A 14,981-nucleotide genomic window follows, 5' to 3' on the forward strand; every position below is an offset into this window, starting at 1 on the left:
GTTTGGTGGGGCATGTGAATCTGCTGCATCAAAAAAAAAAAAAAAAAGTGCGTATCGGGGGCCGGAGAGTTGGCTCCGTGATTAAGAGCACTTACTGCTTTTGCAGAGGACCCAGGTTTGGTTCCCGGCACCCACATGGTACTTAGAACCGCTTCTAACTCCAGTTCCAGGAGATCAGATGACCAGTCTACTGGCTTCTTCATGCTTCTGCGTGTCCTTGGTACACATAAACTCCCTCAGGCAAAACACTTAAACACATAAACTTAAAAAAATGTTGTAAACAGTTTCTGTTGGGGCTCGTCATTGGTACTGTGAACTGAATTGCCTTAGTTGTGTGAAAGATAAATAGCATGTGTTTTTGAGCTATACCTGGCTTCATTGTATTTTTTTTTTTTCCTCTAGAAACCAGTGGAGACTCTATACTTAAATTAACTTACTAAGTTGGGCATCATGGCACATGCCTATAATCCCGCCCTTTGCAGGCTGAAATAGGATCATGAGTTTGAGGCCCGCCTAAGGCTATGTAGTGAGACCCTGTCTTAAAAAAACAAAGCAAGGCCAGTGAAATGGTTCAGCTGGTCAGTGAGGAGTTGAGTTTGATTGTCGGGACCAACGTGGTGGAAGGAAAGGGCCAATTCCCTGAAGTTGTCCTCTGCTCTCCACATATGCATCACGGTACACACACGTACACAACACACATGCTCCATAGCTAAAGCAGTAGACGTTAAACGATATGGAATACTGTTCTTAATCACTGTCTGACACTTGTCCTCAAATTCAGAACCGAGTTCCCACTCAGAGAGTGACACAAAGTGCTGTCCTCAAATGACCAAAGCGCCACACGGAAGCAGACGCCGAGGCTGGAGGCTGGCCATCCTGGAGCCCTGAAAGCCTCGACTTGAAAGCCCAGCACGTGGTTCTCCTTAACACTCGGGTTTCCCATCCCGACCATCCTTCCGAGTCATTATGGAGTTAGGTGAAAATCCCTGCTCCAGGTTGAACTGGTCTGGGTGGGCCCCGACCCAGTCTTGGTTACACGCACGCACGCACGCACGCACGCACGCACGCACGCACGCACGCACGCACACACGCACGCACGCGCACACACACACACACACACACACACGCATGCACTCACTCACTCACGCATGCACACACGCCATCTCCAGGGGATGCTGCTGTTCATCTCGGTACAGGAAGTTGCCCAAAGCTTCGATGACCCTCGCCCTCCATCCCTTCTCATAGTTTCTTTAGTTGTGGCCACGGGCCGAGTTTAGTCACAGCATTCCTGCCAGAGCTTTTTTTAGATGTGATTTTTATTTATTCCTTAAAAAAAAAAAAAAAAAGGTTTCTTTAGCATATTTATTCTGAAGAGCTCTTAATTGCCGTACTTAGAACTCTTAAATGTGAGCATTTGTCAGGCATCAAAATAGCGGAGTGAGTGAGTGGACTTCAGGTGACTGTCGCATTGTCTCCCTGAGCACTCGCCTCCTGGATCCTGGGCCCTATTAACCAGTGACCTAGAAACGCTTTTTCTTTCTTTCTTTCTTTTTCGGTGTATAAGCAATCTGTTTTGTACCCACACCAGCGAACGTTCAACACGAAGCTCCGCCGGAGCCCTCCCGCCACTGTCATTAAGCTTCGTGAGCCGCATCCTCCTCCGCCATCACAAAACCCATGCCGTTGTTTTTTCCTAAAAGGTGCTCAGGGGCCAAGAACTGCGACCTGTGTTGTCATCCCTGACGTATGCCACGTGTGCCCCTTTGTGACATGTGGGTGACCCTTGATTACTAAAGGACCGGGGACCATCTCTGCCTGCCTACCGACGTACAGTCGGGAATGAGAGAAACTCAAGGCCACCCCAAGCAATCCCTATGAAGGCAGGAAGAGGGTGCGTGCATGCGTGTGTGGGCGTGTGTATGTGTGTGCACATGTGTGTGCGTGTGTGTATTTTGGCTAGAATATAGGCTTGTGAGAGGTGTTAAAATTTCGAGCCCAATGTAAGAGTTTTAAAAAAAAAGATTTATTTCTGGATTTTAATCCTTGTTGCCCATTTCTATGAATAATCACTGTTTGTCTTGATGTGAATAACAGCACACAGCACATTCAGCCCCCTGAGTGTTACCATTTCAAGCAACTGTTTTAGGCCTGTGAGGCATGTGCTATTTGCAAAGTTGCAGGGACCGTAATAAAAACGGCAACAGCCATAGTAATGGTTGACGTTTGTCAAGCCCTCGGTGTGCCGGGGATGTGCTTAGGGCTCCACGTACGCTATCTCGTTTAATTGTTCCGAGGACTTCCAAACGATTTGCGAATTACCCCCATTTTACAGGTGAGGAACCTGAGGTTCAGGGAGGCCGGCCACACAGCTCGCAGGTGATGGGTCAGACTGTACCCAGAGCAGCCTGACCCTGGTTGATTCTCTTGCCTGCCACTGAGTGTAGACAGAGCTGTCACACCTCTCTGTCACTGGGTTGGCAGCTGTAGCAGAGGTGGGTTGAGGGATGGGGGGGCGCTAGCCAATCTCTTTTAGGCTGAAAAGTAGTCTGGGGCAGCAGAAAACAGAACTTTCACCTGCTGAGAAGACCCCGAATGCTCATCAGTACGCAGCTCCTGCAGTCCTGTTACCAAGGCAACAAAGATGGGACTGTGGGGCCGCGGTGGCCACCGCCATGTCCCTCCCTGCATAAGAACCTTTGCTGGCTGTGGCCTTGGCTTTGTCCTTCACCCAGTGTTTAAACTCCCCACCAAGGGCCTCGTTCTCTTCTCCATCCGCAGTTAACCCCAGAACACCTACATGTGTGTGAGAGGGTCCTTCTAGTCTGCCCCCTGCATAGCCTGTCATGCTGTTTTTGTGACGTTTCCGTGAGCATGACATCAGGTGCATCCAGCCATTCAGTCCCTCGCTTTCTATAGACTAACAGAAACCGTTTATCAACCAGCGGGTTCTCTCCTCTCCCTGGGCTTCATTTGTCTCACGTGCAACATGAGGATAGTAAATTGTGTCTGCCCCAGAGAGTTGAATTAAAACCTGTCTCGCATTCAGATCGCACCAGGTGTGTCCCAGAGCTCAGAGAGCGGATGAGTTTGACGCCGATGCTGTAACACGTCGGCACAGACCCAGAGGCGTAAAAGAACATGCACTTATCATCTTGCAGTTCTGGGGTCAGAATCCCACATGAGTTTCTCTGGGCTGAAGTCAGCCTTAGAAGAGGGTGTGCTCTGCCTGCGGGCTTTGAGGAGAATCAGCCTCCTTGTCTTGTCCAGCTCCTAGAGTCCACCCGTTTGTGACTTATGTTTGTGTATGGTGTGTGTGTACGTGCACATGTACGTACGTACATACATGCGTGCATGTGTTATCACACCTGTGTGGAAGACAGGATACGACCTGTTGGTCCTTGCTCTCTAGGTTTGAGATCGGTCTCTTACTTTTCTGCTCCATAGGCCTGGGAGCTTCCAGAGAGTTTCTTGTCTCTGTCCCCTACCCTGCCGTGGAATACTGGGTGGCACATACACGCCCCTGTGCGGTGCTTCATGTGGGATCTGGGAATTCTAACTCGGTTCTTCACCCTTGCACAGCAAAGCACTTCACCCACTCAGACACCCCTCCTCCGTCTCAATATCTTGCAGTATATTCACATCTCTGGCCCTGCGCCCTGCGTCCATGTTTGCCTTTCTGTACCCCACACCTCCACGTCTATCTTATGAGGACCTTTCTGAGGCTATTGGACCTTTCCGGGTAATCCAGGATAATCTCTGCATTTCAAGACCATTAGCTTAATCACAAGGGCTGAGTCTGTTCACGTGTGGTTAAGGTCTTGGAAGCTTCTGGATTGGACATCAGCGTCTTTGGGGAAGGGAGTGTGAACGCCATGTTGCTCACCATCATAAGCATGAGCTGTTTACAGAAAACATAGCAGAATGGAACTGGCTAGCTTGGGGGAGGTACAGACAGAACTTCACAGTGTGTTGTTGCTAAAATCACTCAGTCTTATCTGTCCTGCCTGAGGGCCAGCATGGCTGCCATCCCCTGTCCCCATAGCTTCCTTCCTCCTAGATCCTTGGGTATCTAGAACCTTCTCATCCTTCAGGTCTCAAATGCCACCCTCTCAAAAGAAGTCCTCCCGGGTCACACTTCCTCTCTCCACCAAGACAGGTCCCCAGCCTCACTTATTCCGCCTTATCATCAGATCCCATCCCTGTTTCTGCTCTCAAGAAGCCTTTCTCAGCCATAAGCTTTTGGTTTCTGAATCTTCCCGATGCGTCCTGTCTGCTCTCTGTAGAGCGTCAGCTTCGGGAAGAGCGGGGACCCTGTGTGTCATGTGCACTCTGCTGGATGCCGGTGGCGCGGAGCGAGTGTTGGATCCATACCTGTTGAGTGTGTCAGCGAAGGGAGCCGCGCCAGGCCCAGGGCTGTGCGGTGAATGCTCACACTCTCTTGTGCGAATGGCTCTGTTCTCATCCTTCCACTGGAGGGTTGTATAAATCGGGGCTCCAAGAAGCCAGTTTTGGTCCTGGGTTCCCTTGAATCTGTACCAAGTTTACCTGCCACAGCCTGCCTTCTTTGCCCCGTGGTTTTAATGCCGCCAGAAGATGCTTGAGCCAGCTGCGCTGCAGAACGCGGGCGAGTCTGCCATTTCTGCTGCAGTGTCCAGACACAGCTCCCAGGCTGACGTGCATACCGCTTGACTTTCCTTTTTTTTTTTAATTATTATTTTTATATTTAGGTCAGTTGTGTCGGGTCTGGACTCCCCTGCCAAGACTAGCTCCATGGAAAAGAAACTTCTCATCAAAAGCAAAGAGCTGCAAGACTCTCAGGACAAGTGTCACAAGGTATTTATCTCCGCAGCCGGCCTCCATCCTTGCTCCAGGATCCTCCCGTCAGTATATACCAAGGGATCCGCCGGGGGCCGCTGCTGCTGGCACTGACCCTCCTGAACCGTAGAGAGCGAGGTGCCGCCTCCCTCGCTGAAGTCGCGCCTCCAGCAGCTCAGAGGGAGATGAATTCGGGCCTAGACTTTGCCATAAATCCTTTAAATCTTAACCAGAGGAGGCCCTGGATTTAAAACGGCCCGGCCCGTGTCTCAGCATGACCCAGCCCGATGTCTGCTTCTTCCGGCAGGTGGCCTGGGTCCTCACCTGTGGCTGAGATGCATCCCATCTGCTTGGAGTGAGGCGAAGTCTCTCTTCCTAGTCTTTTTAAAACTCCTGCCTATGTCACTGCGGCCACTGTGTTGATTATGCTCCGCGTCTCTTAATACTCACTGTTCCTGCCCAGAGGCCACTGCTTGTGTGGGACTCCTAAGAGTGCAGACGAATAATTATCTCTCGGCCTTGTCCTGGATCTGTCCTCTAGATCTTTGCAAGGAGATGGGGGGGGATCAAGATGGATTTAGGATAAAATTAAAGTGACGTCTGTATAAGCCAAACCAATACCAAAAAAAAAAAAAAAAAGCAAGGCAAACAGGTGAAAAAGGATGACGGTGGCTTTGCTAAGGGGGTTAGAGAAGTGATCGCGTGAAGCGGGACTTGGATGACAGGAGTGACCTAGCCTTTGGTGACTGTCTTTTTGAAGAACTGTATGCTCCTGGGCGAAGAAGCAATGGTATTTCCATCCCAGCTCTTGGTGAATTAGCGGTAACCCCCTCCCGCCCGCCCGCCTGCCACCCCAGACCACCAGGTGGCCTAGGGGCCTACTTGCCATGTGCTTGCTCCCAGGGAACCTCCCCTCCGGGCCCTTTTAACCCGTCCGTGTGTTTATTTCAGATGGAGCAGGAAATGACCCGGTTACATCGGAGAGTATCAGAGGTGGAGGCTGTGCTTAGTCAGAAGGAGGTGGAACTGAAGGCCTCTGAGACTCAGAGATCTCTCCTGGAGCAGGACCTTGCCACCTACATCACAGAATGCAGTGTGAGCCTTCCCCGAAGCCCCCTTCCCTCGGAGGCGGCACTTCCTGTCCTGTGTGTCTCATCCTGTTCCATGACAGCTCCATGAGGCACATCACAGCCAATGGCAGAGAGTAGAGAGGGAGAGAGAGAGAGAGAGAGAGAGAGAGAGAGAGAGAGGAAAAAAAAGCAAGATCCGTGGTTGGCAGAGTAGCATGAGCTAGGTGTGAGGCCCCTAGAAAAGAACTGCTTTTCAACAGAAAGCCCAGGAGGGCTGCTGGGCATTAATCCCAGATCCTGGAGATGGGAGTCATCTGTCACCGAAGCCTTCTGCAGAGGGTCCTGACATCTCCTGTCCCAACCTCTCTGGTCTACGCTTTGTCTGGCATGATCAGCCTTGAGGACTAAACTCCCAAATCTGTACCAGAAAACGTAATTCGAATCTGTCTGAAATCAATTTTTCATTCCCTTAGAAGCATTGTAGTGCCGAGGAAATTCAGCCTTTGAGATCCAGACCCTCTGTCATTATTTCTCATACGACTCCATTTTTTTTTTTCTTTCCTTCGCAAGAGTAGATTGTCTTCTTCATTGTCTTGTGGAATTTTTTTCATTCAGGTGTTTTTCTATTGTGCCCAATTAAACAATCTTAAGAGGTTGAATCACACATTTACAAAGTTTTTTTTTTTTTAATTTTTTTCACAAGGGAGAGGAAATCTATAGACTGTGGCTGATTAAGAATAACTGCTATGTTTGTGTTCCAGACTTGGCTGCCTTTCAGTGGTGGGTGAAGTTATTCAGCTGTGTGGCTTTCAAATGTCTCTATCAGTGCCACTGAAGCGTGGAGGGAAACTGATGGGATGCTAGGCATCTAGGAGGCTCGTCAGGAGCTAGGTAGTCCACTGGACTCTGAAATGACAGCCGGATAGATAGATGTATGCCCTTGAGAGTCCGGAAGAGCTTCTCATAGTCTAGAATACACTAGATAGTCGTGGAGGTGGAGGTTGTAACAGACACAGGATCTTACTGGTTTTCAGTCCTGAACATACAAGTAAGTACCAACCAGCATAGGTAGACGCCGCCACCAGGCGATTAGCTGGTAGAGTTTCAGGCTCAGCCCGTAAGGTTGTGAGCTTTCGATGACGTTTCTTCCAGCAAGTGGCCTTTACAGGGTGAAAAATGGAATCAGCAACCGCCTCGAGTTGTCAACTCTGGTCTGTCACCCGAGACCATCCTGGTGTCTGGGAAGCAGCTGGCAGCTGTCCTAACGAACCTCTTCCACCAGAACAGGCTCCACGGGCATCCCTATTAAAATCTTTGCTTTCCGCAGAGTTTAAAGCGAAGTTTGGAGCAAGCCCGGATGGAGGTATCCCAGGAGGATGACAAAGCGCTGCAGCTTCTCCACGACATTCGAGAGCAGAGCCGGAAGCTCCAAGAGATCAAGGAGCAGGTACGACCGACCGCTCGAGCCTCAGAGCCCAGTGGCCCCGCAGTTGGCTGGAACCACCGACTCGAGGCGTGTTTGAGAGGCAGAGGTTGCCAGAGTAAAGGGTAGGGACGGAGAGGCAGTGAGAAAGGCAGGCAGGTCATATGGAGTCTTCAGCTCCTCCATGATTATGTAGATCACACCAGCTTGCTTGTTCTGCTCCTTTTGAAGGCCTCAACTAATAATATCTACTGCTTTTAATAAAGACTACAAGCGAGGAAACTAGCCTAGGGGACAGATCTGGTCTCCTTCCTATTTTCTGTGGATTCTCAGACCAAGAGTGGTTTTTATGTTGTTGTTGTTGTTTTTAATATCTATCATCTATCTATCTATCTATCTATCTATCTATCTATCCATCCATCCATCCATCCATCCATTATGTATACAGTGTCCTGCCTGCATGTACCCCTGCGGACCAGAAGAGGGCACCAGATTTCATTACAGATGGTTCTGAGCCACCATGTGGTTGCTGGGAAATTGAACTCAGGACCTCTGGAAGAGCAGTCAGTGCTCCTAACCTCAGAGCCATCTCTCCAACTGACTTTTATGTTCTTAAATGATTAGACAAGAAAAGAAAAGAAAAAAAAAGTATTTTGTGACATGTAATTTTCTAAAATTTAAATGTCAGTTTGCATAAAGATTTATTGGAACACAACCATGATCGTTTCATTTATGGTGGCCTTTAATGTTACAGAGGCAAAAGCAAATGATTTTCAGAGTGTGTGTCTATAAAGCTAAGGCTGCTTTTTGTGCCTTTTTACCAAAAGTTTACCAACCCCTTCTTTGGATGGTCCCAAAAGAATTCGGCATCTTTATAGCTTTTCAGATACACTTTCCATTGTCTAAGCATATGACCAAGATCATTCAGTTTCTCTCTCCTCTCTCTCTCTCTCTCTCTCTCTCTCTCTCTCTCTCTCTCTCTCTCTCTCTCTCTCTCTCTCTCTCACACACACACACACACACACACACACACACACACACCCTAGAAGAAAAGTTTGAGCCATTGAGAGCGTTCAGAATGAACACAGCGAATCTGAGTACACAAACCCGTCCCCTGAGTTTCCAGAAGAGAAGAGAGCAGAGACCTTTAAATAGTCCCCTCACCCTCCACCTTTCTAAAAGGGTTCTCTCTTTGGAGGCTCATTTTTCTATCGCCTCATTGTTTTCTTTTTTAGCTTGGTTTTTTTTTTTTTCTGTCTTATGAAGACACTGTAAATAGAAACTTTAATGAAGAGATGAAAATGAGTAATTGGAGAACTGAACTATCAGCTGCCAGGCAACTCCCATTCACTCAGGAAACCTAATGGGAATGCTGACGGAAGTGAGCGTGCGTTCTCATCTCTGGGTAGCACAAACTTGGCCATCTGGGTGACTCAAGTGAAAGAAATTCCTGCAGATAGCTCAACGCGTTTGCTGTTCTTTAAATAAATGGATTATCTCGGGAGGTTTGTTGGCATATTCTCCCTGTCACCTCTTTTTTTTTTTTTTTTGAGACAGGGTTTCTCTGGGTATCTCTGGCTGTCCTGGATCTTGCTCTGTAGACCAGGCTGGCCTCAAATTCACAGAGATCTGCCTGCCTCTGCCTCTGTTGGGATTAAAGGTGTGCGCCACCACTGCCCGGCTTCAATAATTTTTAGATGGTGGGTTGACGCCCTCCTGTTATGTAAGAAATTATAAATCAATATGCACAGGGAACTTTGCAAATGGGTCATACCGTCTCCTCCCCTGGGAGGCTCTGAAGGGCACACGCGTGCCGAGACTTCTGCTTTGACAGGTGACTCACGCCGTGTTATCAACATAGTTTTTCTTCTTCTCTTTTCTTTCTTTCTTTTTTTCCTGAAGGCTGTGGGAGGCAGGGTTCTTTATCTCCCATCAGTTCATTGTGTTTGGAAATTAATTTTGGGGACATCCTGGGGAAATGAAAGCTGCCTTTGGCCACCAGAGGGAGCAGCTGGTGTCCGTGAGTTCCAGAGAAAGAGAATTAATCAGGACATTTTGAAAAGCTCTGTGCTGGTGGTTGAGTTCAAAGCGATGTCTTTTGTGAGTCACACCACAGCCGGAGTGCATGTGGAGTTTCAGATTTAATGACTAGCAAAAGTTCCGATGGGGCCAGAGAAAACTTTTCGGTTCCGGATTTCACTTCTCGTTAAAGAAGGGTATGTTTAAAAAGACGTGTTTTTGTAGGCGAGGGATGTTTGTAGACAAAGAATGCTTTTAAGGCTTATGACAAACACGTAGTATTTAGTTTTTGGCACACTGACTTCTCTCGGATTTAGGATGAGTCCCCAGATTTTCCTTTCAGAAGTCAGCTTTTTATTTTTTTTATTTTTTATTTTTTTTTTTGTACACCTGCTCATTTTTGTTTTTAATCCTGTTTTTATCCACTTATTTCTTCTGGAGCATGCCTAGCAGGCCCCTCTCATAGTTTGACTCCAGTACCACAGAACAGTGACAGTTCTTCTCGGAAGTCATTTGTGTCCCCCGGGTCTTCTGGGGATAGGACCACACGGGCTCCTTCCTCCCTGCAAAGTCCCGAGGCTCTGTGCGGAAGACTTGCCGTAGATGGACAGTCAGTTGTCTCTGTTTCCCTGTTCTGACCCATTCAGCTCAGTGCCTGCGAGTCATTCCATGCTGAGCTACAGCGGCAAACAGACCTGATGGTCTGGGCTCAGCTCCCTCACGAAGCCTGGATTTGCTAAGCTGTTGGCTTTATAGGATTTCCTCGGCATCTGCATCCCGACAGAAGTCCGGCTGATGAAACAGAGAGCTTTCTGCAGCCTGTAGTGGTTGGCCATGACTCCAAGGGATGTTGTTGATGTTTATTTTTGCTAACACTGTAGGCAGCTCAGGAAACGGAGGTGGCAGGGTAGGGTACAGGGGACAGATGCTTTCGCCCTTGCTCTGGAAAAAACACAAAAGTTACATGCGAGTTTGAGGGCTGATGAGATGGCTCTGTGGATAAAGATGCTTGCCTCCGAGCATGAAGTGTCTTGAGTTTGATCCCTGGGACCCACACGATGGAGGAAGAGGCCCAACTCCTACATGTGTCCTCTGACCTCCACAGGCCACACACACCATGGTACGGACAGACAGACACACAAATGAATGTCATACTTTTTTTTGTTTGAGAACAAAACATGCCCAAAACCTTCTAGATCTTTGTGTCTTCACGCCTTGAAGGGTCTTGTCTGTCTGCTGGCAGGCTCCTGTTTACATTCAGCACAGCAGGCTTGGGGACAGGGGACCACTGTACTTTTAAGGTGGCACAATGACATATCAGACATGGGAACATAATTTGGAGTAATAAATATCACATAAGACTCAAATATTTTAATCTTCTTTTATATGTAGCCCAGGCTGGCCTTCAATTTGGGATTCTCCTGCCTCTGTCTCCAAAGTGCTCAGATTACAGCAATGTGCCATCACACCTGGCTCAATTTTCTTCCCTTTAATTTGAATTTAAAAAATTGAGCTGTTAGGTCCTAAGTATTACTTTTATAAGATAATATTAACATTTAAATGCTTATATGAATGTAGTCTTAAAGTATAGTAATATAAAATATATATGTGAGTGTATATATGTAATGTATATTTATTTGTGTGTGTATGTGTATTTACATATATGCAAATATATCTGTTTTTTCGGGGGAGGGTTTCTGAGATAGGGTCCCATAAAGCCTGGGCTGGCCTCTAACTTGCTATGTAGCTGAGGATGACCTTGAACTCCTGATCCTCCTGCCTGGAGCTCCTAAGTACTGGGATTACAGACATGTACCACTTCACTAGACTCTTGCTCCTGCTCTGTTTTTTTTTTTTTTCTAATGGATGGAAGGGTCAAGAGTCATGAGAGTTATAAGGTATCCCCAGATACCTAAGAGAATCTCAAGGAAACCCAAGTAAAGGCTCTACCATTTCACCTATGGCCTCTGTCCTGGGTCAGATGTCTGAAGTTCTGGCATCTGGCATCGTCTGCTTTGTGTATGTATACCACACAGGACACCCATGTGCTCACCCATGAATCCAAGGTTGGCCTTCAGCAACTACTGCTAGGCGGAAGGGGGTGTGGTGATGTCCGTGCCCGCCCCCACTTCCCATAGGGTGAGTTTTGCTACCTGAACTCCGTGCAGATTTTGTAACACCACCTCCCCAGTGGAAGGAGGGGGAAGATCTGCTATTGTGAGCTCAAACAGGTCCCTAACACCCTGCTATTACCAAAGGGTGAACTGGACTGGGCCACATGGCCCAGGAGTTAAAAAGCGCTTGCCACTTAAGTGTGATGACTTTAGTTTGAAACCAAAACCCATGAGAGAGGTGGAGAGGGGGAGAGATAGAGGGAGGGAGATAGAAACAGAGATGGAGGGATGGAGGGAGGTGGGGAGCGGGAGAGAGAGAGAAAGTTCTACCAGAAGTGGCTGGGATTGTACTTTTGTGGTAAAGCACTTACCTAGCACACGCCAAGGTAGCTCCCATCTCCAGCAACAAAACAAAATAACCAAAGATGATGTTGTAATATGCTGAGTTAAAGCACAGCAGCCAACATCTGTCTCAGCTGATGCCTCACCTTGCAGATGTCACTGGAGTTGATGAATGCCAACAGCAGTGCTGGCCTAATGTCTCGTCCTTCTTGTATTTTACCTGCCTCCTCCTATCCTGGCCACGTTAGACAGGGCATCATACTTTAGCCTTGCTTTTGCTATTGAAGAGTCTTTCTATACTTGGCTCCTAAGTTCTCAAGGCTGTTGCCTGTTTCTTCTGGTAAATCTCATTGTGTGTGGGTGGGTAGGGGGTGGGAAGCCTTGATTCAAATGTTCTGGTTTGGTTTTAAAATTCATTTTGGAAAGCATCGGACTGTTTGGATCATTTTAAGGCTTTTTGCTTCAGGGAACAAGATAATTTTTCTTGGGGAAACAATTTTTTTTTTCCCCCTGCAAGTTATTTTGTCTCGGTCCAGCGTCTTGTGACTCTTCCAGATTTCAGGGTGACTTGCCTTGCAGGAGCGAAGCTAAGCCCAACCTTCCGTTTTGAGCCCAGAAAAATTAATGGTGAGAGGCTGACAATGATGAGTTTCACCTTCCCAGATGATTTCCTCTGAGGTTTCCAATTACCCTCTGGTGCTGTCTGAAAGGTTAATTTCAAAGCTAGTACCATATCTAATTGTGTTAGGACCACGTGGCGTCCGAAGGACAAATCTGTAGACGCGAGCACCCTTGGAGGAGAACCACTCAGGCACTTCGTCTTCGTTCAGAGAACAGCTCTCTCCGCGTGTCCGCTCATCCCTGGGGGTTTTCTGAGTCTGTGTGGTTGGTTGTTCAGTCTCTGATTCAGCACGTGTGTTCCTGGTGGGGTTACTCTAGACACGTGTTCTGCATTAAAACAATTTAATACTCTTTCCCCCTTCCCCGTCTCCCGATAGCCCCCACCCCCTTCTGCCGCTGTCTCTAGATCATTCCACTCATATCTTTCTCTGTCTGCCCATCTGTCCTTTGACACGTTTCTTCCAACGTACATACATCCTCCTCCGTGGTTGATCTGCATCCATCTCCACTGTCCAGCCTTGGCTGTGGCGCTGCTCCAGGGCTTACCCTCCATCCTCTGCCCGCTCTTTAGGAGTACCAGGCTCAGGTGGAGGAGATGAGGCTGATGATGAGCCAGCTGGAAGAAGACCTCGTGTCGGCCCGGAGACGCAGCGATCTCTACGAATCTGAGCTGAGAGAGTCTCGGCTTGCCGCCGAGGAATTCAAGCGGAAGGCGACCGAATGTCAGCACAAACTGATGAAGGTAGTCAGCCACCCTCCACGAGGGGACTCTGGGGGCACAGCCCCGGATGATCTTCACAAGATGCAAGGCCACGCTGGCTCGATGAGTGTAGGTTGGAGACACAATGAGATTCTTTAGAAAACTCCCCGCCTTTATTTATAGATAACAGTATTATTGCTTGTTAATGATGGTCACAGAGGCCAAGAATGAACGTACAACGGGTAATGTACTTGGTTCGTTGAGATTTCCCGGTATGTTGTCTCTTCTTACTTACAGGCTAAGGACCAAGGGAAGCCTGAAGTGGGAGAATATTCCAAACTTGAGAAGGTGTGTCTTCTGTGATTGGGTGTACTGTTTGGAACAATTGTTTTTGTAATATTATCAGTGACTGCTTACCACATAAGAACACTTTTGTAGAGACTTGATACATCTATCGTATCTTATTTATTTTTTGGTGTTAGTGAGGGGGATTTCATGAATGCAAACATGTACTGTTACCACTGCCCCTACATTTTAATGGCTTCTCAATGACTATGTTAACTTTTAGCTGTGGTTCTAAAGAGATAAAAACTTTTTTCTTTTTTTTTTTAAAAAGAGAGTTTCATGTAGTCCAGGCTAAGGCCATGCTCACTGTATAGTTGAGGATGACCTATATACTCCTGATCCTTTTGACTCCATCTCCCAAGTGCTGGGATTTCAGGCACATGCCACCATGCTTAGCTGAAATACCCTCCTCTTTCCTGTCTTTCTCTCTCTCTCTCTCTCTCCTTCATTTTCTTTTTTTGTAGGGGGCTGTCATACTTCATTCACATTAACACATAAACCCCAGGCACTTGGTAAATTTTTTATTGTGTTAAAGCACTGGGCAACTTTCTCTTCATAGATGTTGCTAGTCCTACAGAAATAAATAGTCCACCCTACAGTTCATGTTGGGACACCCTCACGCTTCTCCGACAGGCCCATGTTCTTTCAATGCTAGTAAGTTCTAGAAAACAAACCCTGGAGGCTCCACAGAACCCTGGAGGAAATAGGACCACGCTGCAGGTAGCAAGACGTAGGTTCTGATCGCCGTCTGCTCTTTCTCCCGGGCTTTAATTATAGATCAATGCTGAGCAGCAGCTGAAGATCCAAGAGCTCCAGGAGAAGCTGGAAAAGGTAGGTCCAGGTGAGGGGCTGTGAGGGGGCTCCCCCATTCCCAAGTCCCTGTCTGCCTCACCCCGGAGCTGTAAAGAAGGGAGAAGCTGTCGGTCACCAGCACTAGAGACGGCAAAGGCTGTGTGTACTGTTACTCAGATATCAGGGGTCTGGATTTAAGTCTTCCTTTTGGGTCGTGTCTGCAGTGTTTGTTTTAAAAAACCAAACCTGTGTGAGGCTCTGGGACAGAAACCCGAAGGTGGCCTTCAGTGCCTTGGGAGGAGAGGCCCGGCTCCCGTTTTGCATATTTGTAGGAGAAACCTGGCTTGTTCTCTACCAGGACCATGATAGATCCCTTCTTTGGGGACTGTCAGTGGCTCCCTTGTGTCATGGTATGATTGTGTGTGTTGTGGGGCGGGGGTGGGGTGTGTGTGTGTGTGTGCATGCTGGCAAAGTTTGTGCTAATGGCCCCGCTTCACTTGAACATTTAAATTTTTTGTTGATGGACCCTGCTTTAGCTTATTAAGGAATAATTGACAAATAAAAAAACATGTTTATAATATACAAAATGGTGTTCTGATATACGTATTCAGTTTTGATATGGTCAGGCTAATTAGCATCTCCGTCATAGCTCTCCCTGTTCTGTGATGGGGACCCTTAAGGTTCACTCCCCACAATTTCAAGGCCTCTCTAGCTGAACGCCAGAAGTGCCCAGCGGAAGG

The 14,981-nt window shown here is 47.8% G+C and overlaps 1 protein-coding gene across 1 annotated transcript in view; it reads left to right on the forward strand.

Moving 5' to 3' along the window:
* The window catches only part of Cit (citron rho-interacting serine/threonine kinase), a 177,383-nt gene that overhangs the window by 86,579 nt on the left and 75,823 nt on the right, over positions 1-14,981 (forward strand). The window contains 6 exon segments of the mRNA XM_059248795.1: positions 4,728-4,833; positions 5,767-5,910; positions 7,213-7,332; positions 12,976-13,146; positions 13,402-13,452; positions 14,227-14,280. Of these exon segments, the coding sequence (XP_059104778.1) occupies positions 4,728-4,833; positions 5,767-5,910; positions 7,213-7,332; positions 12,976-13,146; positions 13,402-13,452; positions 14,227-14,280 (646 nt within the window).

This window comes from Peromyscus eremicus, chromosome 23, assembly GCF_949786415.1.
Source record: "Peromyscus eremicus chromosome 23, PerEre_H2_v1, whole genome shotgun sequence".
Taxonomy (NCBI): Eukaryota; Metazoa; Chordata; class Mammalia; order Rodentia; family Cricetidae; genus Peromyscus; species Peromyscus eremicus.